Here is a 24,104-nt window from a genome sequence, read left to right as displayed (position 1 = left end):
TGTCTTCTCAGCAGCACCTCTGGAAAGAGGCGACCTGAGGCAGGGAGCCAGGAAGTGAGTTGTTCACAAGCACCGAGGGCGTCCCATGTCTAGAATATACCCCGCTCCTTTCGGGTATGCTAATGAAGACAGAAGTCTGTAACTGAGACTGAGAAGCGGTTTTAGTCCCAGACATTCGTGCCCAGGATTTGTTTTAAGTGACGGAAAATTGCTGCCCGCGTCTCACCGCAGCCTCACCTGTTATCCACAAACACAACTGCGTAGTTGACAGCAGGGCCTGGAGGAATGCCAGCTTCCTTAAAGAACTGAATCCACTCGGATGTAGCTGAATGACGCGAGACACAAACAGAATGTGATTGAACTACCCGCAGTCTGTAACCAGGCAGAGATGCGCCAGGAGCTGCATGCCCCGGACTCGTCATCCTGCCAGCCAATACATGCAGTGCCAGTGACAACTGCTTGAGACATGGAGAGAGGGAGACGAAACCCAGAGAAATCATAAATCCCCATAACGCGATGGCCGGGGGACGATCCTGAAACCGCTGCCTATCGTGCTGGCCAACATGGGCTCATCGCTACCTGGCTGCCCTCTCATCTGACACTTGCACTGTTTACTCACTGGAGCAGGCACCGTCGCTCTGTTGTGGCCGCACAGCGCCTACCACAATCTGCTGCATGGCCGGTCACTTCGATTCATCCCTTGGGCTCCTGGCAAGTTGCTACCCTGGCCCTCAGGCAAACCTTTGAGTCAGTGATGAGCTGCCAAAATCTTAACAACCGGTTCCCTACCGGGTCTTTGGCAGCAGGTCCTTCATTCGCTCTGGGTCTTCAGCAGCACTTCGGCGGCGGGTCCTTCAGTGCCACCGAAGACTCAGAGCGAGTGAATGACCCGCCGCCAAAGTGCCGCCGAAGACTTGGAGCGCCGCCTGGTGAGTAAGCCCCACGTGTTTTTTTACGTTTTTTTTTTTTAAGTTCATCCCTGCCGGGGCCCTGTCAAAACTGTTCAAATCGGGCCCCACACTTCCTAAAGCTGGCCCCGCACATCGGGGTGCAAAATTGTATCAGGGGCCAGGTAGGGAAGGCTGTGCCTCCCAAAACAGCTGTCCTCCCCATCCAACACCCCCCTACGTCCTGCCCCCGACTGCTCCCCTCAGAACCTGCAATCCATCAACCCTACCCCTGCTCCTTGTCCCCTGACCAACCGCCTCCCAAGACCCCCCCACCCTAACTAGCCCCCCAGGCCCCCACCCCCTACCTGACTCGCTCCGCTCCCTGTCCCCTGACTGCCCCGACCCCCTCCACACCCCTGCCCCCTGACAGCCGCCCCCCGAAACTCACTGTTATATTTGGAGATGCAGTCAGCTATTATTCAATACGTATGTAGCCAATAAGTCAGATTTAATAGCCTTTATTGGATTCTGATATTTATTGCAAAATTGAACTAAGTGCTTTGATGAAGCAGTTTTTACAAGCACTAGTATGAATTGAAGCTAGCAGTTACATTAATTTAATCTCTGTTCTGTGCATATGATGAAAAGCTTGGCAAGAATTAAGACAGTAGCCATGGCAAATGTTACAGAACACCATTGTGGGGTAAGGGATTATATAGCTACTGCCAGTGGCTGTAAAGAAAAGAAATGATGTTTTAACAGTTAGCCAATGAGAAACTATAGTATTTCCATTATTATACAAACAGGTCTTAAAGTAATTGCCTTTCTTCCTGATGTGTTAAAAGCAATTACATTGGTTAATAATATTCAGAGACAAGTTTTGTTTTTCCTAGTCACAAAGTGTAAAGGACAGATCCTCTTTAGAATGCTGGGTGATCTAGTCTTACCATTATCTCTAGCTATTTTTCTATGTAAAACAAGTTACATATTTAATTAACCCTGTCTGAAACAAAGAGACAGATTAACATGAATAGATAATATAGGCTTTAAAAACAGAACTGTAGACTGGAGAAAATGAGGCAAAAATAGAAAGGAAACGTAGAGGAGAGGATTTTGCTAGGGGACCAGCTGCTATTATTTAGAACATACAGACAGGGAACTCACTGCCACCCTGGGATCCCATCCCTCTCCCCCCACCCAGCCTCATCACCCCACAATTCCTCCCCCCACGAGCCTCATCATCCCCTGATTCCTCCCCCCTCAGCCCCGTCACTCTCTGATTCCTCCCCTCCCCTTCTTACCTTGGGCTCAGCTGGCTGCCAGCTGCAGTCTGATTCCCCTCGCAGCAGCAGCAGCAGAGGCAGCTGCTGCTGGGAGACAAGACACCTCAGCTCTGTGCAGCTGAAGAGCCGAGAGTCCTCTGCTCGAGCGCTACCTTCCCCCGATTTGCCCCGCAGCCCCCCGAGCCTCGTCACCCCCAATTCCTCTCCCCCCCCGAGACTCGTCACCCCCAATTCCTCTCCCCCCCCGAGACTCGTCTTACCTTGGGCTCCCGCAGAGTGATTGAATCAGCTCAGGCAGGAGAGCTGCAGTTTGATTCAATCAGCCTGCCGGAGCCCAAGGTAAGACGAGACTCGGAGGGGAGGAATTGGGGGTGACGAGGTTCGGGGGGCTGCAGGGCAAACGGGGGGAAGGTAGTGATCGGGCAAAGGACTCTTGGCTCTTCAGCTGCACAGAGCCGAGGTGTCTTGTCTCCCAGAAGCAGCCGCGGCTGCTGGCTGTATGGTAACCCTAACAACCGGTTCTAAACCGGCTTCTAAATTTAGCAACTGGTTCTTGCAAACTGGTGCGAACCGTCTCCAGCTCACCACTGCTTTGAGTCCCCCAGTGCTGCTTGGAGAGTCCTGAGAGGCCCACACAGCAGCAGGGTCAATCAGTAGCAAGCAGGTGCCTGCCTTCCCTCCCTCTAGTCAGTTTCGACTAGCTTCAACATTATTCTTTCATGAAGATGTTGGTGTTACTTCTCTGGGGGGAGGAAAAGAATCAGTGGTTGGTTAAATCTTTACCAGCCACAAATTATCCCATAGCTGTTACTGAAACTGCTTCATGGCAGCTTCCTTATCCATCAAATTCATAGTCATTTGGAAACACAGAGAGGAGAGACACACCTAAATTAAAGCGGCATATCATCGTCAGCTGGTACATTTCAGCGGAAAGCCTGGAATATATTCTAAGATCAGGCTTCATGAAGTAAATTGAGAATGCAACAAATTTAATTAAGAATTAAAATACGAACTCTTCACAAGCCACCCTAGAGGTTATCAGAACTGCAGAGGACTCTAAATAACAGCAGGACATTATCCCACGGGCTTTATCTCTGGATTTCCTGGCCTTGGGAGGTTTCAGTCATGATCCTAATGTCACTTCAGTATCTCTCCTGTGGTTTAGGGCACAGATCCCCGGCACCACATACTGAGCATTCACAGCTGCTGTCAAACATCAGCCTGGCTGCTCATGTACCAGCCACTGAATTCCTCTGACATTTGAATATGCCACAAAAGTTACCGATAAAATCTGCTCTTCTGAACGCCTTTACACCGGGGCTATTGTCTTACCGAGATCTCCGTTTACACAAGAAGGGGGATACCTTCCAAAATCAAAATATCATCATTTCAGACTTACCCATTGTAACTGACACCATTGTGGGAAATCCAGAAAGACCCCCGGTGGGGCCTGGCTCTCACGGTGCTGAAAAGCCTGCAATGAAACAACATATCATTACGGCAACTGCACTTCATGGATGACGCAGGCAGAATTCCAGTGCTGCCATTCATGGAACAAGAATAGCCCGTTACCCACTCCCAGCCCAGGAGTTTAAAGCACAACACCCCCCGTCTGGTTCTACAATGGCGGCTCTTATGACGCAAAGGGATTTTTGACTAGACCACGTTAGGCTCCTGTCCTTTGTCCAGGGCTACAAATACTTCAGTGCTTCTTAAAGAGGCAACTGCAGAGGGCAGAGACAGCACCTGGAGAGTGTGCAGACGCAAATGGTGACAATGCTAGTCAGCTTTCTGCAGATCCTGTCGCTGGCTCATCACTTATGGGCATTTTTAGAATCATGATCTGGTTGCTAAGATTTCCTTCTCTCCTGCAGCTTGTTTCCCCCTCAAGGTCATGGTTCTTGGTCATTTATCCCACCAGGGTCTTGTTATCATGAACGTCTGCTTGGGACCAGCGCTGCCAGGGAGTTCAGACTGGTGCCTGCTGCTCTGGACCAGCACACGATGACTTGAGCAGGTGCTTGGGGAGCACGTTCGCTCACCTGGCTGGGACTGAAGAACTATTTCCCTATTAGAGAAGGGGACAGCAATTGCCATGCTTGGGCCAGCGAAGGACAGTTACAAAATGGCTGAGCTGCGGCCCCAGGAAGCCGCTCACAGAGCTTCCTGAGGCTGGAATCCTAGGCCTGGAAGGGGCCTCCAGAGCTCAAGGCAGAAGGGCTCGAGCTCAGCAATCCCTGCTGCCGGGGCCCACCAGGATTCCAGCTTGGCCAGCAACACCTGCTGGTGTGGTGGGGCCAGTGCCTGGGTTCAACCCCCCTGTGCTAGGAACACAAACTGCTCAGTCTAACGCAGGAGATCAGGACCCCACGGTCTCTGCCCCACAACCGTCCTCAAATCCCCAGGAATTTCTCCCCTAAAATCTTCAGTAGCCATCTCCCCTTCCACGCGCCGAGTGAGTTCCTCCCCGACAGTCCCCCCAGACACCCCACAGTCCCAGTGTCTGCTCCTCAAACTCCCCCTCAGACACCAGCTCCCCCATAAAGCCTCGTCACCATGGCCCCCGCCGCATCCCCCGCCCCCCAAACTCCCCCTCCCCATAAAGCCTCGTCACCATGGCCCCCGCCCCATCCCCTGCCCCCCAAACTCCCCCTCCCAATAGAGCCTCGTCACCATGGCCCCCGCCCCATCCCCTGCCCCCAAACTCCCCCTCCCCATAGAGCCCCGTCACCATGGCCCCTGCCCCATCCCCCGCCCCCCAAACTCCCCCTCCCCATAGAGCCCCGTCACCATGGCCCCTGCCCCCCAATCTCCCCCTCCCCATAGAGCCCCATCACCATGGCCCCCACCCCATCCCCTGCCCCCCAAACTCCCCCTCCCCATAGAGCCCCGTCACCATGGCCCCCGCCCCATGGCCCGCCCCCAAACTCCCCCTCCCCATAGAGCCCCGTCACCATGGCCCCCGCCCCATCTCCCTCCCACCAAACTCCCCCTCCCCAAAGAGCCTCGTCACCATGGCCCCCGCCCCATCCCCTGCCCCCAAACTCCCCCTCCCCATAGAGCCTAGTCACCATGGCCCCCGCCCCATCCCCTGCCCCCCAAACTCCCCCTCCCCATAGAGCCCCATCACCATGGCCCCCGCCCCATAAACTCCCCCTCCCCATAGAGCCTCGTCACCATGGCCCCAGCCCCATCCCCTGCCCCCCAAACTCCCCCTCCCCATAGAGCCTTGTCACCATGGCCCCCGCCCCATCCCCTGCCCCATAAACTCCCCCTCCCCATAGTCCCTCGTCACCATGGCCCCTGCCCCATCCCCCGCCCCCAAACTCCCCCTCCCCATAGAGCCCCGTCACCATGCCCCCCGCCCCATAACCTGCCCCCCAAACACCCCCTCCCCCATAGAGCCCCATCACCATGGCCCCTGCCCCCAAACTCCCCCTCCTCCATAGAGCCCCATCACCATGGCCCCCGCCCCATCCCCTGCCCCCAACCTCCCCCTCCCCATAGAGCCCCGTCCCCACGGCCCCTGCCCCCCAAACTCCCCCTCCCCCATAGAGCCCCGTCCCCACGGCCCCCGCCCCGGCCCCCCAAACTCCCCCTCCCCATAGAGCCCTGTCACCATGGCCCCCACCCCATAACCTGCCCCCCAAACTCCCCCTCCCCATAGAGCCCCGTCCCCACAGCCCCCGCCCCCCAAACTCCCCCTCCCCATAGAGCCCCGTCCCCACAGCCCCCGCCCCCCAAACTCCCCCTCCCCATAGAGCCCCGTCCCCACAGCCCCCGCCCCACAAACTCCCCCTCCCCATAGAGCCCCGTCCCCCCAGCCCCCGCCCCCCAAACTCCCCCTCCCCATAGAGCCCCGTCCCCACGGCCCCCGCCCCCCAAACTCCCCCTCCCCATAGAGCCCCGTCCCCACGGCCCCCGCCCACTCACCGCTGCGCTCCCCACGCCGGCCCGGCCCGGCCCCTACGCTTCTCCCCGGGGCCAGGCCCAGCCGGAAGCGCCGACCAGCGAGAACAGGAAGTGGCCTCCGGCCCGCGCGGAGCCGCCTCTAGGCGGCGGGGAACCATAGAGAGCGGGGCTGCCTCCGCACCTCCCGCCCGCCGCCCCGCTCCGCGCCTGCGCGGACTGAGCCCGGTCCCTGGGTTCTCTCAGCTGCAGGGGGGGGCTGGGAGCCAGGACTCCTGGGTTCTGTGTCTGGCTCTGGGAGGGGAGTGGGATCTAGTGGTTAGAGCAGGGGGGCTGGGAGCCAGGACTCCTGGGTTCTGTGTCCGGCTCTGGGAGGGGAGTGGGCTCTATTGGTTAGTGCAGCAGGGGGGCTGGGAGCCAGGACTCCAGAGAGGGGGGGTGTCACGGAGTCCCTGGGCGATGCTCTGGAACTGCTCCCCACCAAGCCAGGCAGGACTCTGGGAGCCTCCTCTCCCTCGGAGCAGCCTGTCTGCAGGGCAAGACGCTCACACGGCTTCACCTCCTGGGTCTCTCCTTGCCCTGTCCCATCTCTCTCCATAAGAGGGAGTAACCGCACAAGAAAACACCTGCAAGCCAGGCTACAGGGCTCCGTGGGGCAGCCCAGGAATCGCGGGAGAAGGGCAGATTAGGAAACTGTAATGGTCCCATCCCGGCTGGCTTCAAATCTGTGACTGTGCAGTTCACACATGGCCGGGGACTCTGTTGGCCACAATGGAACCATATTGGTTGATACCAGCTGAGGACCTGGCCTCTGACCTGTGAGGAAAGATGGGGATACAGAAATCCTCCCTACCTCTGTCTGATAGGATGGCCCTGGCTGGGTCTGTTCACCTCAAGGGGGCTGGTTTGAATGCAGACTGTAAATGCGCGGCTCAGTTCAGTTCCCATGTCATGCCTGGACACCACAAGCTTGCAGGGGCTGGGGTTCCCCCATGGCTCATCCATGCTCGGGGGGCTCTGGTGGGGAGGCAGGGTTTTGTGAAGGCACATGACATGCACACATGGGGGTTGGGAGTGCCATGTGATGGTGGGGCTGGGAAAAGAGGGGCCAGTTACAAGGGAGACCAGGCTACGTTGGTGTGACACCCAAGGGCCCAGGATGGACTGCAAGCTGGGCCATGTGGCTACCAGACAAACACAGGCACTGGCCTTTGTGCACTTAGCAAAGATCTCTCTCCTACAACCTGGCTTGCTGCGGGTGTAACCGGGAGCTGCTGGTTCGAATCCTGACTCACCAGGTGTTGCTTAGTCCCCGGTGCTAATGTCACTGCTCAGTCCAAACCCAGAGCGGATTTGGGTGGGTGCTTCCTGAGCTAGTACTAACCATCAGATGCTGAAATTATGAAGCGAGCCCAGTCAGCACTTCAGTTGGGTCAAACAGCACAGAGCAGGGGGGACCGGCTGCGTGTTCCTGCCTGGGAGACAGGGCCTACGCCCGGCGTGCTGGGGCCATGATCCCCGCCGGAGGCCCCTACGTGCTCATAATAACAGGAAAGAGCTCGCTCTGGTGTTTGGGTCGGGGGCCAGCCGACCGAGCCAGAGAGGCAGTTATCTCAGGTCCTGGCCACAACGTAAGAGAGAAGGCTCCATCCAGCACCCTCCCATCGGCCCATGACACCAGCCTCCATCGCCCGCCTGTCAGAAGTTCAAACAAGCCCCCTGGTGCTTTCTCCGGTGCTGCCCACACGCTCGGGAGGAGCTCCCCATAAACCTCTGCAAACCTCTCCGCCGCGTCCCTCCTGAAAACTCTCCTTTGTCCAGAAAAACTTGACAGTGGCTAGGAGGGCTGAGAGCCCTGCCTGTGGCGCTGGCCAGCATCACCTCGTGCCCTGCCGCCTGCCGGGATCCCGCTGCCATCTCTCGCCTAATACTGAGAGCGTCCGTTTGGCCTGGGTGTGTCGAGCAGCACCGGGCGCCATGGGCTCCTCGGCCCGAGTAATACACCTAACGAAGGCAGAGAGAGCAGTGGTCTATGTAGATCGTTACTGCTTGAATGCCAGTGGACCGGGCTCAGGCCCGCACTGTGCCACACGCAGAGTGGGAGACGGTCTAACTAGCCCAGACAGCCCAAGGGTGGGAGAAAGGAAGGATGAGTCCCTCTCCTACAGATGGGGAAACTGAGGCCCGGGGAGATGCGGTGTCAGGGGCAGAGGCAGGCATTGAACCAGACTGGCTGAGTCCTCGCCCAGCGCCTTCCTCATAAGGCCCCCGCTGTACAGGACCAGCTGCCGGTGGCCCGGGGCAGCCCAGCATCCATCTCGCCAGGCCAGTCATGCAATGGGGCAGGAACGCAAAGCGGGTCCCCCCCCCGGGTGCATTAGCTCCGGCTCGGGGGGGTTCGGGGGGTTGCTGGGTCCAGAGGACAGAGCTCCTGGCAGCAGCACGTCTGCCCCCCACCCCCCCGGGCCGTGCAGCCCGGCCCAGAGGCGGGCAGGCTGGAGGGGGGCCAGGCTCCACCCCTGGGAGGGGGAAGGCTGCTGTCTCCGCCCCACGGCCTGGGCTGGGTGCGCTGCTGGCGGGGCCGGGGCCAGGGGCCGGGGACCCAGGCGGAGGGAGCGTGGGAACTGCTGCTGCTGCAGGTAGGCGGGGAGGGGAGCAGGGGGGCCGGGCCCTGCCAGCTGGCTGCCCGCTGGGGGGCCGAGGCAGCAGGACCTGGGCAGAGAGGGGCATTGTGGGTAAGGCGGGGGGGGCTCAGGAGGAAACCCCCCCAGGACCTGAGTCACTGGTGCCCTGCCGTGCAAAGAGGGGCCAGCACTGCCAGGCGCAGAGGGAGACGTGGGGCAGCCCACCCAGAGCAGGAGCCTGGCACGATGCCCGCTCCGGCTGCGTCTCCGCGGCACAGCTCGGGCATCGAACCCCTGGAGTTCCTGCTCCTCCAGGGAACACGCAGCTGGAATCCCACCCCCCCCCCCCCATCACTGTGATGTGGGACCGGGAGACAGGGGAACCCCGAGGGAACGGCTAACCTGGCAGACACACACCTGCCCTGGCGACCGAGGCGGGGACTGGACGCTGCTCCCCTGCCCTGGATAAACAATGAACCAGAGCAGCAGAAAGTACAGCAAAGCCACTGGGGCTTCCCATCTGGCCTCTGCAGCCCGGACGGAAGAGACCCTGGATCCTGGAAGTGGCAGACTTTGTCGAGAAACTGACCCATCTGGAGTGGTAAATCCTGTCTGACTGTTCTGGGACCTGCTCCCAGAGGCAATGGAGAGACTTCTTGACGTTCGGGACGGGGGGTCAGTGAGGTGCCGGCGAGGGGAGCCGGGGGCCGGGAGGGTGCGTTCGGGACGGCGGGTCAGTGAGGTGCTGGTGAGAGCTGAATCAGGCCCAGCAGTGCCCGGTGTGCGTGGGATGTTAGCACTGAACGTACAGCATGTGCATGTAAAGCAGACACCTTGCCTTGCTCTGAACTCACCCTGACATGGCATTTTAGGGACAGGGAAATCTTGCAATAGGCTCTGGTGCTTGTGTGTTTCTTCAGGCCCTGAGTTAGAGAAGTGAAAACAGATCCTCAGCCTGTAACTCGGCAGCGCTCCGCTGAAGTCACTGGAGCGACCCGTTTGTGCCAGCTGAGGCTCTGGCTCACAGTGTGAATTGTTCTTATGACCCAGCTAGTGACCCTTGGGGAAAGTCACCGGCCATTCGCTCAGTGCTGGTTTGGAGAGGTAGGGCTCTCTCGTGGCTAGAGCGGCGCCCAGGGAGCCAGGAACCGCGGGCTCTGGTCCTAGCTCTGGAGGGAAGGGTGCTTAGGAAATCAGATTGGGGGCCACCAGGATACCTGGGATCTAGGCTTGGTCGCCACTTCACCTTGGATAACTCACCTCAGCTAATCCAGAGAGACCAGGTGGGTGAGGTAAAATCATTGATTGGACCAACTTCAGTTGGGGAGAGAGACGAGCTTTCAAACCACCCAGAAGTTGGTCCAATAAAAGCTATTACCTCCCCCACCTTGTCTCTCTAATATCCTGGGACCCACACGGTGAGGGCACATTAGGGACGAATGGTACGGCGGGTCGGTGATGTGCCGGCGAGGGGAGCCGGGGGCCGGGAGGGCACGTTAGGGACGGCTGGTCGGTGATGTGCCGGCGAGGGGAGCCGGGGGCCGGGAGGGTGCGTTAGGGACGGCTGGTCGGTGATGTGCCGGCGAGGGGAGCCGGGGGCCGGGAGGGCACGTTAGGGACGGCTGGTCGGTGATGTGCCGGCGAGGGGAGCCGGGGGCCGGGAGGGCGCGTTAGGGACGGCTGGTACGGCGGGTCAGTGAGGTGCCGGCGAGAGGAGCCGGGGGCTGGGAGGGTGCGTTAGGGACGGCTGGTACGGCGGGTCAGTGAGGTGCCGGCGAGAGGAGCCGGGGGCCGGGAGGGTGCGTTAGGGACGGCTGGTCGGTGATGTGCCGGCGAGGGGAGCCGGGGGCCGGGAGGGCACGTTAGGGACGGCTGGTCGGTGATGTGCCGGCGAGGGGAGCCGGGGGCCGGGAGGGCGCGTTAGGGACGGCTGGTACGGCGGGTCAGTGAGGTGCTGGCGAGAGGAGCCGGGGGCTGGGAGGGCGCATGTTAGGGACGGCTGGGACGGCGGGTCGGTGAGGTGCCGGCGAGGGGAGCTGGGGGCTGAGAAGGCGCGCTAGGGACGGCTGGTCGGTGAGGTGCCGGGAGGGCGCATGTTAGGGACGGCTGGTACGGCGGGTCAGTGAGGTGCCGGCGAGGGGAGCCGGGGGCTGGGAGGGCGCATGTTAGGGACGGCTGGTCGGTGAGGTGCCGGGAGGGCACATGTTAGGGACGGCTGGTACGGCGGGTCAGTGAGGTGCCGGCGAGGGGAGCCGGGGGCTGGGAGGGCGTGTTAGGGACGGCTGGTCGGTGAGGTGCCAGGCTGTCCCTCTCAGTGGTTCTGTAGGAAGTTTTGCACAAGAACAGGTTCAGCAGGATCTAACGTGCCATTCTGCAGGCCAAGTCCCCGCCAGGCCTGCCGGGAACAGGCACCAGGGAAGGGCGCCAGGCTCTGCGGCTGGAGATCTACGTTTCCCAGGCACCAGAGGCCTTTGCATGGGGCTCCCATGGCCTTACGCTCAAAGGCTGCCTTTGCCAGCCTCAGCGTCTCTCCTGGGCTCCCCTGCACAGGCAGCATGAAGAACGGGGGTAGCAGGGAGGGCTCGGGCGGGGAAGATGAAGAGCTGGTTTAGCCATGCGGAGCTTGATCTGACAGCTGGACCTCCCCGAGGAGACATCACAGAGACAGGCTGAGATTTCAGTTTGGACAGAAGGTGAGAGGTAGGTCAAGGAGACGGTAGCTGAACTGATGTGAGTAGATGAGATGGCCCAGAGATAAGGGGTAAAGGGAGAAGAAACAGGGACCCAGGACAGAGCTCGGTGGAAACCCCACAGGATCCTTTGAAGGACACCCTGAAAGAGCAATTCGAGAGGCAGGAGGGGACAGAGTCTCTGGAAATCTCATCCTCCCTTGGCTTCAGAAGAGCAGGGCTGATGGCGTGAAAGGCGAGGAGGACGAGGATGGAGCACTGGGTCTGAGCTGGGCTAGTAAGGGCTCATTAGAGACTCTGCTTGGGGGCGGGGAATGTCCTTCCTGACCTCTGCAGGCGAACGGTCACAGCCCGGAATGTGCTGACTGACCCCTCCTGCAGCGAAACTTCCTTCCTTCCGATTGCCCAAGACACATGACAGCCTCCCCCGTGCCTGGTGCCAACCGCCTTGTGACCCCCCCCACTTGCTCTTGTGAAATCCAGCCCAGAAGCCAGTGTCCCCATCCCCCACCCCAGCAAGGAGGCCTGGGGCAGGGAGTGAATTCAGCACCGTGCAATTCATGGCACAGCGACTGCGTCCGCAGTGGAGCCAGAGAGATGGGGGAGGCGCTCAGCAGGCATGTACTGCACCCCCTTTGCAGCTGCGGGAGCGCTGCGCTGCATGAGCGGCTGGGCCAGAAACCCCCGTCCTGCTGCTTACGCCGGGGGTGCTGAGGAGAGAAGAACCTGGAGAGACGCAGCCGGGAGAGAAGGGGCCGGGAACTAGTGAGAGAAGCAGGATGTGTCGGGCTGAACAGATGGGGGTGCAGGGAAGGGCTAGACAGGTCGATGGATGGTTTGTTCAATGACTTTTTCCTAATTTCAGGCCCACTCAGACATTATAGGCCACAGCCTCAGCTGGGGCAAGTCTTAACTTCACAGGAGCGGAGCCGCTGAACTCAAGCTGGGGGCCTGTGGATTTAAAGCCCGATTCGAACACTGCAGGGCCTGGGTTCAGGTTCTGCGTGTGAATAACTCGCCCTGGCAGTGTGCTAGCAGGTGCCTGCTCAGGCCATCCCGGCTGGCTCGGGGGCTCTGACAACGTGCATGTGTTACTGAGTGACTCACCCGGGGCAAAGGAAAGCAGGCCGGGGGCTTCACGGACAGGAAGAAAGGATCCCAGCACGGCTAGGAACTGCCCACGGCCTTTGCTGGGAGAGACACAGAGCCAGGTTACTGCCCAGCGCTGGCAGCCACGCCCTGGTCGCTGGGGTGCCATCCTGTTTCACCCCAGTGACAGACATTTGTAAGGGGGCCCCAGGGCAGCTGTCCCCCATTTCGCCCCCGTCCCCAGCTGGGCTGAGTTCTGGCTCATGGAGCAGCCACAGAAACGCCAGCCCAGGGCAGAGTGCCGAGTCCGTAGCACTGATGAGGATGTGAAGGTAGAAAGAAAGCAGCTGTGGTTTTGGATCCCACGTGCCAGCTGTTAGCGCACGCCGCCTCTCGCTGGTGAGCGGATCACGTTTGCCCTGGGATCACAGAGGGAATTAATGTGGCACTCACAGGGTGACTTATAGCCAGTCACCTTCTAGAGTATAATTTAGCGGGGCCCAATTCTGATCTCACTTCCGCTGGCTTAAATGAGGTGTAACTCCAGTGAAGTCATGTTCTGCTCCCATCTGGCCTTTTCCAGGTTTGCTGGTTCGTTCTCCTGCTGCGTAACTCAACCCTGGGCCTCCGAGGTTCTGGAGAAATGAAGCCCTCTGTACCCCCCACTAAGGTAAGCCTTAGAAACGGACACAAACACTGCATCTCCTTCTCAGCTCCTGCCACTGGCTGCTCTAGTGACGGTCCCGGGTCTGTATGGGCTCCGCTGAGAATGTCCCAGGGTCTCACTATCCTGGGCTTTGTATACATGCTTGAGGTTTATAAGATGCTGAGCCTCAACGTACGTCTCTCGGTCTGTGGTTAACCAAGGAGGAGCCTGACAGATGCACGAGGTGCTGCCGTGCCCTGGGATTCTGCAGCAATATTAACTTGCTTCAGTATTTTACTGCAGTGCCCGAGTAAACGGGAGTCTGGTGGTGCTCTGGCCAGAGACAGCTCTGAGGAGTGGCCAGGGGTCATGGAGTAGAAGCGTTTACATGGTCTGAATCTACGTTGCTCTCAGCCCTCTGTAAAACAGGGACGGCCACATGCATTCAAAGGTGTGTGGTGCGCTCTCCAGCCAGGTGCAGTGGCTGGGACGGAGGCGGCTGGGCCTGGACCAGGGTCAACGGGAAGAGGCAGGAGCAAGGCAGGGCACAAGCCAGGGGCTGCTTTGCTGCTTGGGAACTTCTGGTTTACACGGCTGAAGGGGGCAGCCGGAGGTTCCGTCGCTCTGGTCTCTTCGGCCAGGACTTCCTGCAGTGCCTCATCCTCCAGTCACTTTGCTGAGCTCCCCAGAGGCAAGGTGGTGCTGCAGTTACCCAGGCTCCCACAAGCCTGGGTTCTACACCCCCGCATCCTTACAACCGGGACCAGCAGTGAGATTTGAGCTGAGGAGAGAATTTTGCCAGATACCCTTCATGTGTGATAGTAAAATGCTAACTCAGAGCCCCGGGAGGCCTCGCTCTGGAATCTCCCCTCAGCTGAACCTGCACAAAGCCCCTGGGTTAGGTTCTCCCCGAGAGCCCGTCCCCTAGAACATGTGGGACACTAAAAACCCACAGAGGAAGCCAAAGGTTACAAGGCAAAATGTGAACGCCACTGCCAGGCCAGGCTTGTGACTGCAATTAGTCCCCGAAGCAAGTGGGCTGTTTCCACAGCAGTCATTGGTGCCTGGGGTCCTTTGAATCCCAGAACCGGGTCTCTTTGCCCTTGGACCCAAAACAGACTCTTCTGTTTCCCCGTCATTTTACACCCCACATTCTGCTGGCAGTGAAATGAGCGCGAGCAGAGTGAGATTGGTGCAAATCGAACCACTGCTCGGGTTTGCGTTACAAGGAGTGCACCTAACAGCTGTACTGTGCAGTCTTTACATAGCAACTCGCCATCTGCACCAAAGGACACACCTCTCCCGCTTGAGCTAAAGAAGTGGCTTCTTTAGCCAGCAGCGGCAGGAGGCTGTTGTCCTCTGTGGTCCAGCCACTTTCCAAACATCAGGCAAAACCCCAAGGACTGCAGGATATGGTCTAATAACGCACGGCAGCTTGGGAGGAATTATGGCCCAGCTGCACAGAAGGATTTAGGCTCTGAACGTTCACTGAAAGCTAGGAACCCAACTACTCGAGTTCATCGGGGCCTGTCCCCGCCCCCTGCATGCTCCCCGTGCACAAGCTGCATCCAGTCTGCAGGTGAGACTCCAACACGCCGCTTGTTTCAGATACAGCATACAGCTGTCTTTGCTTGTCCCCTCACAGCTGAACGCTCTAGGGAGCCAGGAAGAGCTCCTGCTGCCTGGACAGCCAAACCGGCTTTCCCAGAAGGTAAGTTGTTTTGCCAACGGGCTGAGCTCAGCTAGAAAACCAGGGAGTCAGCAGAGCGGAACAGCCCCATAAAGGAGACGCTTGTTCTGCATTCCCCGTGTCATGCTGGGCTGGTTCTGCTTATGTTTGCATCACGCCCCGGGGTGGTTTTAAGAGACGTGAAGTTTACAGCTTGTGTTTGCTGAGAAGTGCCAGAGCAGGGGACGCTTACAGCTCCACTCCAGGACTAGCCCCAAGTCAACAGCCCCCCTTCGCCATTCACACCGGATTTGCACTGGAGCGACTCTCTTGAGCCAGATCCTCAGCTGGAGCAGATCAGCATAGTTCCATTGGCTTCAGTGCAGCAATTGCCAGCTGAGAATCAGGCCCCCTTGGCTTCGGGGACTTGCTCCCAATGTACGGCTGCGGAAGTGAGCACAGAATCACGCCCAGTATGTTCTGTGGATTCCGTTGCACCTGTTGTGACCCGCTGGGTAGGTGTCTTGTGCCAGTCAGACTTGGCTACACCTGGGCATGCAGGCAGAGGAACGAGTGGCTGGGATCAGAGGGCCTGATTCTTCTCTTACTTACACCGGGGTAAACCAGGAGTAACTTTACTAAAGACAGTAGAAATACACCAGTGTAAACCTGGTGTGAGACCAGAACTCTAATCATTGTTTTCTCCTTGTGCGGTCATTTACACCAGTGCAAACAGTGCAGACGGGGTGCAAAATGCTATCTGATTCAGTAGCATTTCACACCCATTTTGCACTAGTGTAAATGACTGCACGGGCGCAGGGCAGTGGCAGATCAGACCCAGGCTTTGGCTTTTCAGCGGAATGTCTCAACCCTGTGCGTGCTGCTGCCTGCCCGTCTCCATTTCGTTCTCTCTTTCCGCCCCCAGTATTCCCGCCGTGCCCTGCTGGCTGTGATCCTGGTGGGCGTGCTCTTGGCCGGGATTCTCACTTGTCTCTTAGTTTTTCCGTTCGGTTCCCCTTTGGGAAGAGGGAAAGTGGGGCAGGATCCAGACAACACGTGCAGTGACCCTTGCAGGTGAGTGACTATTCTGAGCATGGGTTTTAATTATTGTACGTCAGGGCGTCTCGGCCTTTGCTCACTAGCAATCCCCAGCCAGCTGCTCAGTTTCTCCCATGGCGTGCTCTGCCAGAATACAGGGCAGCCTAGGCCAGTATCCTTTGCACCCAGGTATTAATGCTCTCAGAACAGGCCCAGTTCACTGCTGTCCTGTACCGTGCGCAGTCCCGTACACAGCGGTGCAACACGCCACGTTGCACGGCTATAAGTGACGGCAGGAGGCTGTGATGAGCTGGGCCCAACGGGTGACAGCTCAGAGGTTATCAGTGTTGTCGTCCCTGCTAGGATTGTGCTGGTGGAAAGCATCCCTGAGGGAATGGTGTATGAAGACAACAGCACGGTGAACCCGTCCACTTTTCAGGCCTGGAGGAGCCTGATCGGAGGTGCTACGAACAGCTTGGACATCGCATCTTTCTATTGGACCCTGACAAACGATGACACGCACACTCAGGAAGCCACGGCTGACCAAGTAAATAGCAAAAGCTTAATTAGGGGCTGGATCCTGCCAGAGCCTGATCCCGCCTCGGGCTCGAGCCAGGGAGTCGACCTGCTACAGTCAGTGGAACGGCTCCCCTGCTCGGTGTGTGCTCACATGCGTTGCTGGATGGGGCCAGAATGCTCCTCAGCTGCAGGCTGGCGCTCCCAGGGCTGGCACCAATGGGACTACGTTGTATTGTAATTTACAGGAAGAAGCTGTACTGATCTAACTGCATCACTTCCAAACCCGGGTGTAGAAAAGTGCCGAGACTCCTCCTGGTACCGCTGGATTCATTCATTCACTCTGCCACCACTGTGTCAGTGCGAGTGAAACGCACAGGAGCCAGCTGTCCCTCGGCTGGGGCAGAAAACCGCAGTCAAATCAGCTGAATCCACCCCCAAATTAGCGTCTAATTACCAAGCCAGTAACGGGTTCCTCGTCCCAGGCCATCAAGGGAGCCAGTTAGGGAAGGCTGTTGAGTGGAACATTGATTTGCCGGAGTCTGAGCCTCCTTTTGCAAAGCCTCTTTCATGGCTTTGGTTAGATCAGAGCGGGTCATGCTAGCTCGGATCCTGGCAGAGAAAAGAGACAGGGCCAGACTGGAAGGAGCTGTGGTGAGTCCGCCCTGCCCACGCAGGGAACACGTGAGCTGTGAAGGGAGAATTAGCTGGAGCAGGCCCCTGCCTCATGCAGAGAGACCAGCACGAGTCGGGGTGAATTTCCCCGAGTCGGTGTGATGCCCATGGGGCTGCGGGTATAGGCACATGCACATGGCCGTACGAATCATGCCCACTTTGACCTGGTGAGGAGGCAGCATTGGCAGAGAGCCCCTCGTCTGGACTTACTGGTGTTTTTAACTCCTCTTTTAAAAACAGGGTGAAGAAATCCTGGCAGAACTGCTGCAGTTACCCCAGCGAAGTGTCTCGGTGAGAATCGCAGTCAGCAGCCCATCCTCAAAGCAGCCCACGGATGACCTGCAAGCGCTGGAGCAGAGCGGTAAGATTCCTGAGGGCCGGGGGCCCAACCTGAGACCCCCTGATGGGGCCTGATTTCCAGAAAGAGCCGAGCACCTGCCCTCTGAAAATCAGCCCCTTTGTGGTATTACACTTTGGGGACCCAAAATTCACTAGGCACTTTTGACTATCTTGGCTGTTCTAACACCAAAGCAGCCTGTGTAGCCCCATCAGTGTAAGCGACTGGGGCATAGGCAGTCTTGCCTAGTGGTTACAGCTGGGCTGAGGTCTGCCCACCAGGGACAGGCGTCACCGGGCAGGAGTTGGAGGAATCACAAGGCTGGATCCCAGGGTCAGAGTCAGGCCAGGGTCAAAGACCGGAGATCAGGGGAAGTCTGGCACTGCAGCAGCCATGGTCCATGTGGTTGCCCAGACAAGTTCCTGGGTGAGCCCCTGGGATTAAGTAGGGGCACGTGGCCAATCCGAGGGCCGCAGGGTACTGTCACTTGGGGTCTCTTGGGCGGTACTTCCTGCGGCACTGGAGACCCAGGTTCTAGTCCCTGAGTCCTTACAATCAGCGCTCAGGAGCAGCCCTCTGATAACGAACCACTGGGCACCGCCTGGCCATGTCATGAGAGGCTCTGCAAGAAGACACCCGGGGAATCAGGAAACGGCTCCCCAGGGCCCCCTCTGGCCGGTTTCTCCCAGTTCGATCCACTTGGTGCCTGTGCGGCTCTCCCAAGGGACCGCTCCGATTCCGGGACCTGGCCGTGAAAGAGCTCCATGTCCTTTACATACCCTAGGGGCTGCTGTCCGCAAAGTCAACATGCGCAGGCTGACTGATGGGGTGCTGCACACCAAGTTCTGGATCGTCGACAAGACCCACGTCTATCTTGGCAGCGCTAACATGGACTGGCGCTCCCTCACCCAGGTAAACTCCTCCTAGGGGCAAGAGGGTCTTCGCCCGAGCTGGGGTGCCACAGACGCTTGTGCCTTCATCGGGGGTCATCAGAAGGAGCCCTGCTTGCGGGGGCAGGCGCTGGGCGGGCTCTGAGCTAGGACGGAGGCAGGGCCGGGCTAGGGTGTAGGGAAAGCTGAGGGAGCGTTGCTTAGTGCTGAGAGTAGGAACTGGAAGCCAGGACTCCTGGGCTGTGGTCCCAGCTCTGCTACTGACCTGGGGCCCTGTCTGGCATGAGGACATGGAGCCTGACCCATCCGGACCCCACTGAGGTCAGTGGCAGGGGAGGAGCCAGCCACATGGACCTCTCTGTGGAACTGGGGCACTGGTCTCTAACACCTAGGCTTCTTCATGCCCAAGCCTGCGGGGGATGGGAATCCCGGGGGCTGCCAAAGACCCTTCCTCAGGAAAATCAAAGCATCTCTGTAGCAAAGTGCCCAGGGCTCAAGGTCAGAGCTGCTGTGTATGGCCCCTCGGAGAGCCTGATGGAAATGTTATTCCAGGCCTGGTGCCAGGATTTCAAGTCCCAGGAGCAGTTTGGACTGGCTCCAGCACCACTTTGAGGGGCTGTCAGAATGAGCCCAGCAGAGACACCGGCAAGGCCAGCGCTGTCGCTCTGATTCTTTGGGGCGCTCAGGTACCGTGGTGCCGATATGAGAACCTAGAGAGATTAGCTCTAGAGAGAGGGGGGAAGGAGTCCCCAGAGGCTCTGAAATACGCAGCTTACACAACCACAGCGCTGGGAATTGCTCACGCCAGCCAGCTGCACGTGACGGAGAGTTCGGTGCTGCTTGTCCCGCAGGTGAAGGAGCTGGGCGCGGCTGTCTACAACTGCAGCTGCTTGGCCAAGGACTTAGGGAAGATGTTTGAAGCCTATTGGGTTCTGGGAGTGCCGGACGCCTCCATTCCATCGCCCTGGCCGGCCAATTACTCCACCACGTACAACAAGGAGACGCCTCTGGAGGTGCAGCTGAACGGGACGGATGCCGGCGTGTACCTTTCTGTAAGTTGAGGCACCTCAGGGTAACCCTCTTCTGCCCCTTCTGATTGGTTCCATGTAGGAGTTGCCGTAGTGAAACGGAGCCTAGTTCTGGTCAGTCACCTCGCCTCCTGCAGTGGCCAATCCCTGCTGCTTCAAAGTGAGTTCAAGCCCCCGTGGTGCCCCTGACCCAGTCAGGCCGTGCTGCACATGGAAGGACAATTTCCTTCCTGACCATGCAGCCGTCAGCTTGACCCCTCTGTGCTGTGCCCAGAGCTCCCCGCCAGCCTTGTGTGCCGAGGGACGGACGGAGGACCTCCGTGCACTGCTCAGCGTCATCGACGATGCCAGCCAGTTCGTGCACATCGCCGTGATGAGCTACCTGCCAACCATGGAGTTCTCGCACCCCCGGAGGTAAAGCCTCAGCAGCCCTTTGCGAAGCAGCTCTCAGGCCGAGCTCGTGGCTGTGCTGAGTTCGCAGCGCAGTGTGTGCCGGGGGAGATTTTCGGGCATGAGCTGTGTCCGAGTTGAACTTGGTAACAAGGGCAGGGGGGTGTAATCCTCGTCCTTTAAGGATTCACCCGTCTCCACTGCCTTTGTTTCCTCCTGGGCCCTATGTGCTGGTCAGACGTCTCCCTTTAACACTCCTGTGCCCGCTGCCGATCCACTCCCTGCCTTTTTCACGCCACGCCCTCTCTTGGGAACCGCCAGGATTGCGCAGAGTAAAACCCATGGGCCCCGTTTTCAAAAGGGGCCTGTGATTTTAGCAGCCCTAAGGGACCCGATCTTCATCAGATGTCCCTTCTTTCAGGCGTTGCACATGGGGCATCCTAAAATTGCTAGTCCATTCTGAAAATTCAGGCCAATATATTTGAAAAAGTTACTTGAAAAGGACCCGAGGCAGCCACCACTGTAGCTAGTAACTCGGAGAGGCGCCAGGCCAAGCCTTGTTTGTTTCCCCAGGTATTGGCCAACTATTGACAATCATCTCAGGAAAGCAGCCTACGAAAGGCAAGTCCACATTCGACTGCTGATTGGCTGCTGGGAGCACTCCAAGCCAGACATGTTTCCTTTCCTGAAGTCTCTGGCTGCCATGCAGGACAATAGGACGCACTACAGTGTGGAAGTGGTGAGTAAGGCTCTGAGCTCGGCACAGCAGCAGGGGTCGGGAATCCTGGAGTTCGGCTCTTGCCTCTTACACTCATTCCCCTTCTTGTGGCTTTTGGCAAATCCCTAAAGCCCTGATCCAGCAAAGCACTTTAGCCCACAGTTAAAGCTAAGCACGCATCGTCCTGACCTCCATTGAGACTGCTCCTCTCTGGACTGGTTTCCTCATCCTTAGAATGCTGGAGCATTTGCCCGAAAGATTCCTCCAGGGTAGGAGACCAGCTGGGTCCAAAGGGCCTCGCTGAGGCTAAAGGGACCATTGTCCCTCATTCCCCAAGCGGTGAAATCAACCCAGCCATGTCAAACTAGGAACCTCGCTGATCACGCAGTGCTGCCTCTGAGCAGGGTTCTCTGGGGAGCGCGTGTCCTGGAATCAGCTGTGAGGGAAGCACAGCAGCCCGGCCAGTGCTGTGACTGGGAGTCGGTTTGGGGTAGATCTGCACGGTCTGGTCCGCAGCAGCTGGATTCTCGGGTGAGCTGCACCGTAGGCACGTGCTGTTCTGAGACAATTCTAAGGGTTAATTCGCTGCTGTTGCCCTGCTTGTTGGGCCGCCATGGACACCAGTACAAAGAGCGGGCAAGGTGGGAGCATTTTACATTCCCTCGGCAGTGGCTGCACATGGTGCAGGGGCCAGAGAATCAGGACCTGGGGCTTTGTCCACCTAGGCCTGGTCTCCACACCACAGGCTATGGGTTCAGAGCGGCTCTTTCACGGCCGGTGTTTGCGGTGCACTGATGCGTTAGGACACTCATCCTGTGGGGTCTTTGTTTTCCTCCCTTCCATCTGAAGAGGCTCTTCACCATTCCAGTCAATGAAACACAAGCCAAGATCCCCTACGCAAGAGTCAACCACAATAAGTACATGGTCACCGACAAGGTGGCCTATATTGGTGAGTAGACCCCGAAGGATCGAACCGCCGCTGCTGACGCCTCCCTACCGCCACTATTAAATACGTCCTGTATCCTTCCTCCCTGTTGCACTGACAAACCATCTCCCTGCACACGGGATAATATAGTTCAGTTACATACCAAATCACCCAGAGCCCGGGAGAGCGCCGGAGCTCTAGGCCAGCAAGGCTGTGGTGGGTCCAGCCAAGATTTGACAGGAGATGGCGAGGCAGCGCGGCGGCACAGACTCCGACTGCCGGCCCCGGAGACGCCCTTGCATGGACGGGGGGGGGCAGGAAGGTGAAACTAGCTGGCCCCGGGAACGAGGAGGGGGGCAGAGCGAGAGGCCAGTGGTACGATTCTCAGCTACCTCCCTCCTGCGTGCGGGGGGAGACCCTTACAAGGGGCCTGAGTCTGCTCTGATTTACCTTGTGCTTCTCGCAGCCTCTGGGGAGCAGAGACTAGCCCGGGTGCTGGGCACTCCGGCCGCACCCCAAGGCCAGGGGCTGAGACCCACGCAGGGGGCTGCTCAGGGGCCATTCCCACTCGCTGCAAGGCCCTTTTACACACTGCCAGAATGGTTTAATGGGGCCTTCGTGGGAGTGAGACTTGGGCCCGGGGGCTGTAGGGTCAGGACAGCAGCAAAGCCGTGAAGTGGGCAGCTTTGAACTCAAGGCTGAAACACACAGGGAGCCAGCGGAGGGGCCCGCTCCTGGCCGGTCCGTGCTCCCCGTCAGTGCACAGGAGAGAACAGCAGCTGCACGCCGTGGTGCTGGACTCGGGGGGGGGGAGGGCACGTTCCTAGTTAGGACAAGAGGAGAGGAGGACCTGGCTGAGAATTGCAGGCTGGTGGCGTACCCAGGAAATGCTGGGGCAGGCGGCACACCCAGCAGAGACTCTTGTCTTCGGACATGCCTGGGTTGGTAGAACAGACGTGTCCGATATGGGAGAGCCCAGGGCTGCCAGCGTCATGATGGCGTTTGGGCCGGCAGGTGCGATAAGCTCTCTCCTCCTTCTCCCCGAAGGTACCTCCAATTGGTCAGGAGACTATTTTGTCAGAACAGCAGGATCTGCGCTTGTGGTGAACCAGAGCGACACGAATGCCCAGGGCGAGCTCACAGTGCGGGAACAACTCCAGGCCGTGTTCGAACGGGACTGGAACTCCAAATACAGCAGTGACATCAGCACCTTGGGCCAGTGGGGAAACATCTGCAGAGGTCACTAGGAGGCTACGCCGCTGAGGACTGACGGAAGGAAATCCTGGCATCACAGAACAACCCGGCTACAGCATGTCAAGGATACACATCAGAGCGGCATGGCTCCCCCAGCACTGCAAACATGGTGGGGTTGACATGTCCCTTCCAGGGCCTGAAATATCCGGCGTCACCTGGTTTCTTGCTAGCCCCTTTGGTTTATCTGCAATGGCATTAGCCATTTTTTGAGCCCTGGTGTCTCTCTGGATCACAAGGACACCCCATCTTCAAACACTAACAGCTGAGCCAGGCTGGGGAGAGTTCATCCTTTTCTCTACCACACCCCGCTGCTGCTTTCCCTCTGTGCTGAACTGAGCAGGAACTTTCATGTGTAGGCCAGTGGAATGGGCTTCCATAGCGTCTGATATGTAATTGTCCAGATCCCCGTCAAAGGGTTTGTATACAGGTGCCAGGAGATGGGAGGTGCTAGTAAAGTCTAATTTGTGTCTGTATTTTCAGTCCATTCGGAAGGAAGATACAGCGAGTTACACAGGGGGAGCTATACAAAGAGAACATATATACGGACACAGGATGGAATTCATCAATGTTCAGAGGGACAAGGCATGGCCAGGGAACCACTGATGTCCTACTGCAGCCCTAGTTTAAATACTTATGCAGTAACTGAACTGATGCCTAGGTCTTGTGCTGCCCCTCTGCCCGGGGGTGAATTTCACCAATGGATCATTTACTCTCCATGAATTGATATGATCTTCCAAAAATTCACTCCAAGGCAGGGCTCTGTAGCAGGGTCTCGCAGGGAACAAGGAAAGCATTAACTCAATAGCTGAAAACTTGAGGAGGAGAACAGCAAATAGGTTTGAATAAAGTCACCAGTTATGGAAGTGCATTCAGGTAAAGGTGGAGTTCCATTTTGTACTCAAAGCAGGGATTCAGCATCTTTATATTGTAAGAAAAATGTAGTGTGCCCTCCTCAAGCATACTGTATTTCCTCTCTGAATGCAGAATGACTCTGAGAATTTCCATGTAAATCCATTTGTTAATTCACACATTCAAATTAATACACAACTGGTTCTTCTAAAAAATTAGCTGGTGTCACTCTTTTCTTTGTCCCAAATGAGCTGAACAGAATAATGTAGCTATTTCAAACTTTCCATCAGGTTAACGTGAATGGAACTCTGGTGCCGAAGCTCTGTTGGAAGCAATAGGTTGTAAGGAAGCAACATGATTCAGTATTGTGATGGGAGAGGTTACAGAGAAGTTAGCTGGGCCCAGTGTGACAGAGGTAACCCCACCTTTCCTGTCCAGCTAGTTTGCAGCCATGAGTCTATGTCTATGAGAGACTCAGTGCTACTGGGAGGCTGGAGAAGTGCCAAGAACACCACAAGTTGGTCCAATAAAAACTATTCTCTCACCCACCTTGTCTGTCTCATATCCTGGGACTGACCCGGCTACCACAACCCTGCATGCAGAGTTCTCACTGTCAGATTTCTTGGCCCAATGGTCACTGCTCTTTGAAGCGTCTGTAGCTGCCCTCTGGCTTTGGCATCGGTG

General features: G+C 57.8%; 2 protein-coding genes across 7 annotated transcripts in view; one reads left to right on the top strand and one right to left on the bottom strand.

The window, feature by feature from the left end:
* Nucleotides 1-24,104, bottom strand: part of C15H19orf47 (chromosome 15 C19orf47 homolog) — a 37,270-nt gene that overhangs the window by 11,972 nt on the left and 1,194 nt on the right. For 4 of the 5 annotated variants that reach the window (XM_044988291.1, XM_044988287.1, XM_044988290.1 and 1 more), the window contains exons 2-3: nucleotides 3,573-3,647; nucleotides 238-325 (exon numbers count right to left, since the gene is read on the bottom strand). In XM_044988291.1, the coding sequence (XP_044844226.1) occupies nucleotides 238-325; nucleotides 3,573-3,591 (107 nt within the window). In that variant the 5' untranslated portion in view covers nucleotides 3,592-3,647. Of the gene's footprint in view, nucleotides 1-237; nucleotides 326-3,572; nucleotides 3,648-6,106; nucleotides 6,200-24,104 lie in introns of those variants that run through there. The other variant, XM_044988288.1, reaches the window with a different exon arrangement.
* Nucleotides 8,616-23,929, top strand: PLD3 (phospholipase D family member 3). Of its 2 annotated transcripts, none has more exons than XM_044988286.1 (12): nucleotides 8,616-8,721; nucleotides 13,069-13,155; nucleotides 14,777-14,842; nucleotides 15,726-15,874; nucleotides 16,202-16,385; nucleotides 17,270-17,390; nucleotides 18,151-18,278; nucleotides 19,108-19,308; nucleotides 19,559-19,698; nucleotides 20,248-20,413; nucleotides 21,242-21,341; nucleotides 22,365-23,929. In XM_044988286.1, the coding sequence occupies exons 2-12, from the start codon at nucleotides 13,129-13,131 to the stop codon at nucleotides 22,562-22,564; spliced, it is 1,482 nt and encodes a 493-aa protein (XP_044844221.1). In that variant the 5' UTR covers nucleotides 8,616-8,721; nucleotides 13,069-13,128; the 3' UTR covers nucleotides 22,565-23,929. The 2 variants fall into 2 exon arrangements, with proteins under 2 accessions (XP_044844221.1, XP_044844220.1); XM_044988285.1 differs by lacking the exon at nucleotides 8,616-8,721 and adding an exon at nucleotides 8,940-9,307.

This window comes from Mauremys mutica, chromosome 15 (genome assembly GCF_020497125.1).
Source record: "Mauremys mutica isolate MM-2020 ecotype Southern chromosome 15, ASM2049712v1, whole genome shotgun sequence".
NCBI lineage: Eukaryota > Metazoa > Chordata > Testudines > Geoemydidae > Mauremys > Mauremys mutica.
This window is presented reverse-complemented; position numbering and strand designations above follow the sequence as displayed.

Coding starts and splice junctions, on each gene's coding strand:
- PLD3 (XM_044988285.1), top strand. CDS start 9,179: ATGAACCAGAGCAGCAGAAAGTACAGCAAAGCCACTGGGGCTTCCCAT. Junction 17,391..18,150: donor GCAAGCGCTGGAGCAGAGCG/GTAAGATTCCTG, acceptor TACATACCCTAG/GGGCTGCTGTCCGCAAAGTC. Junction 21,342..22,364: donor CGACAAGGTGGCCTATATTG/GTGAGTAGACCC, acceptor TTCTCCCCGAAG/GTACCTCCAATTGGTCAGGA.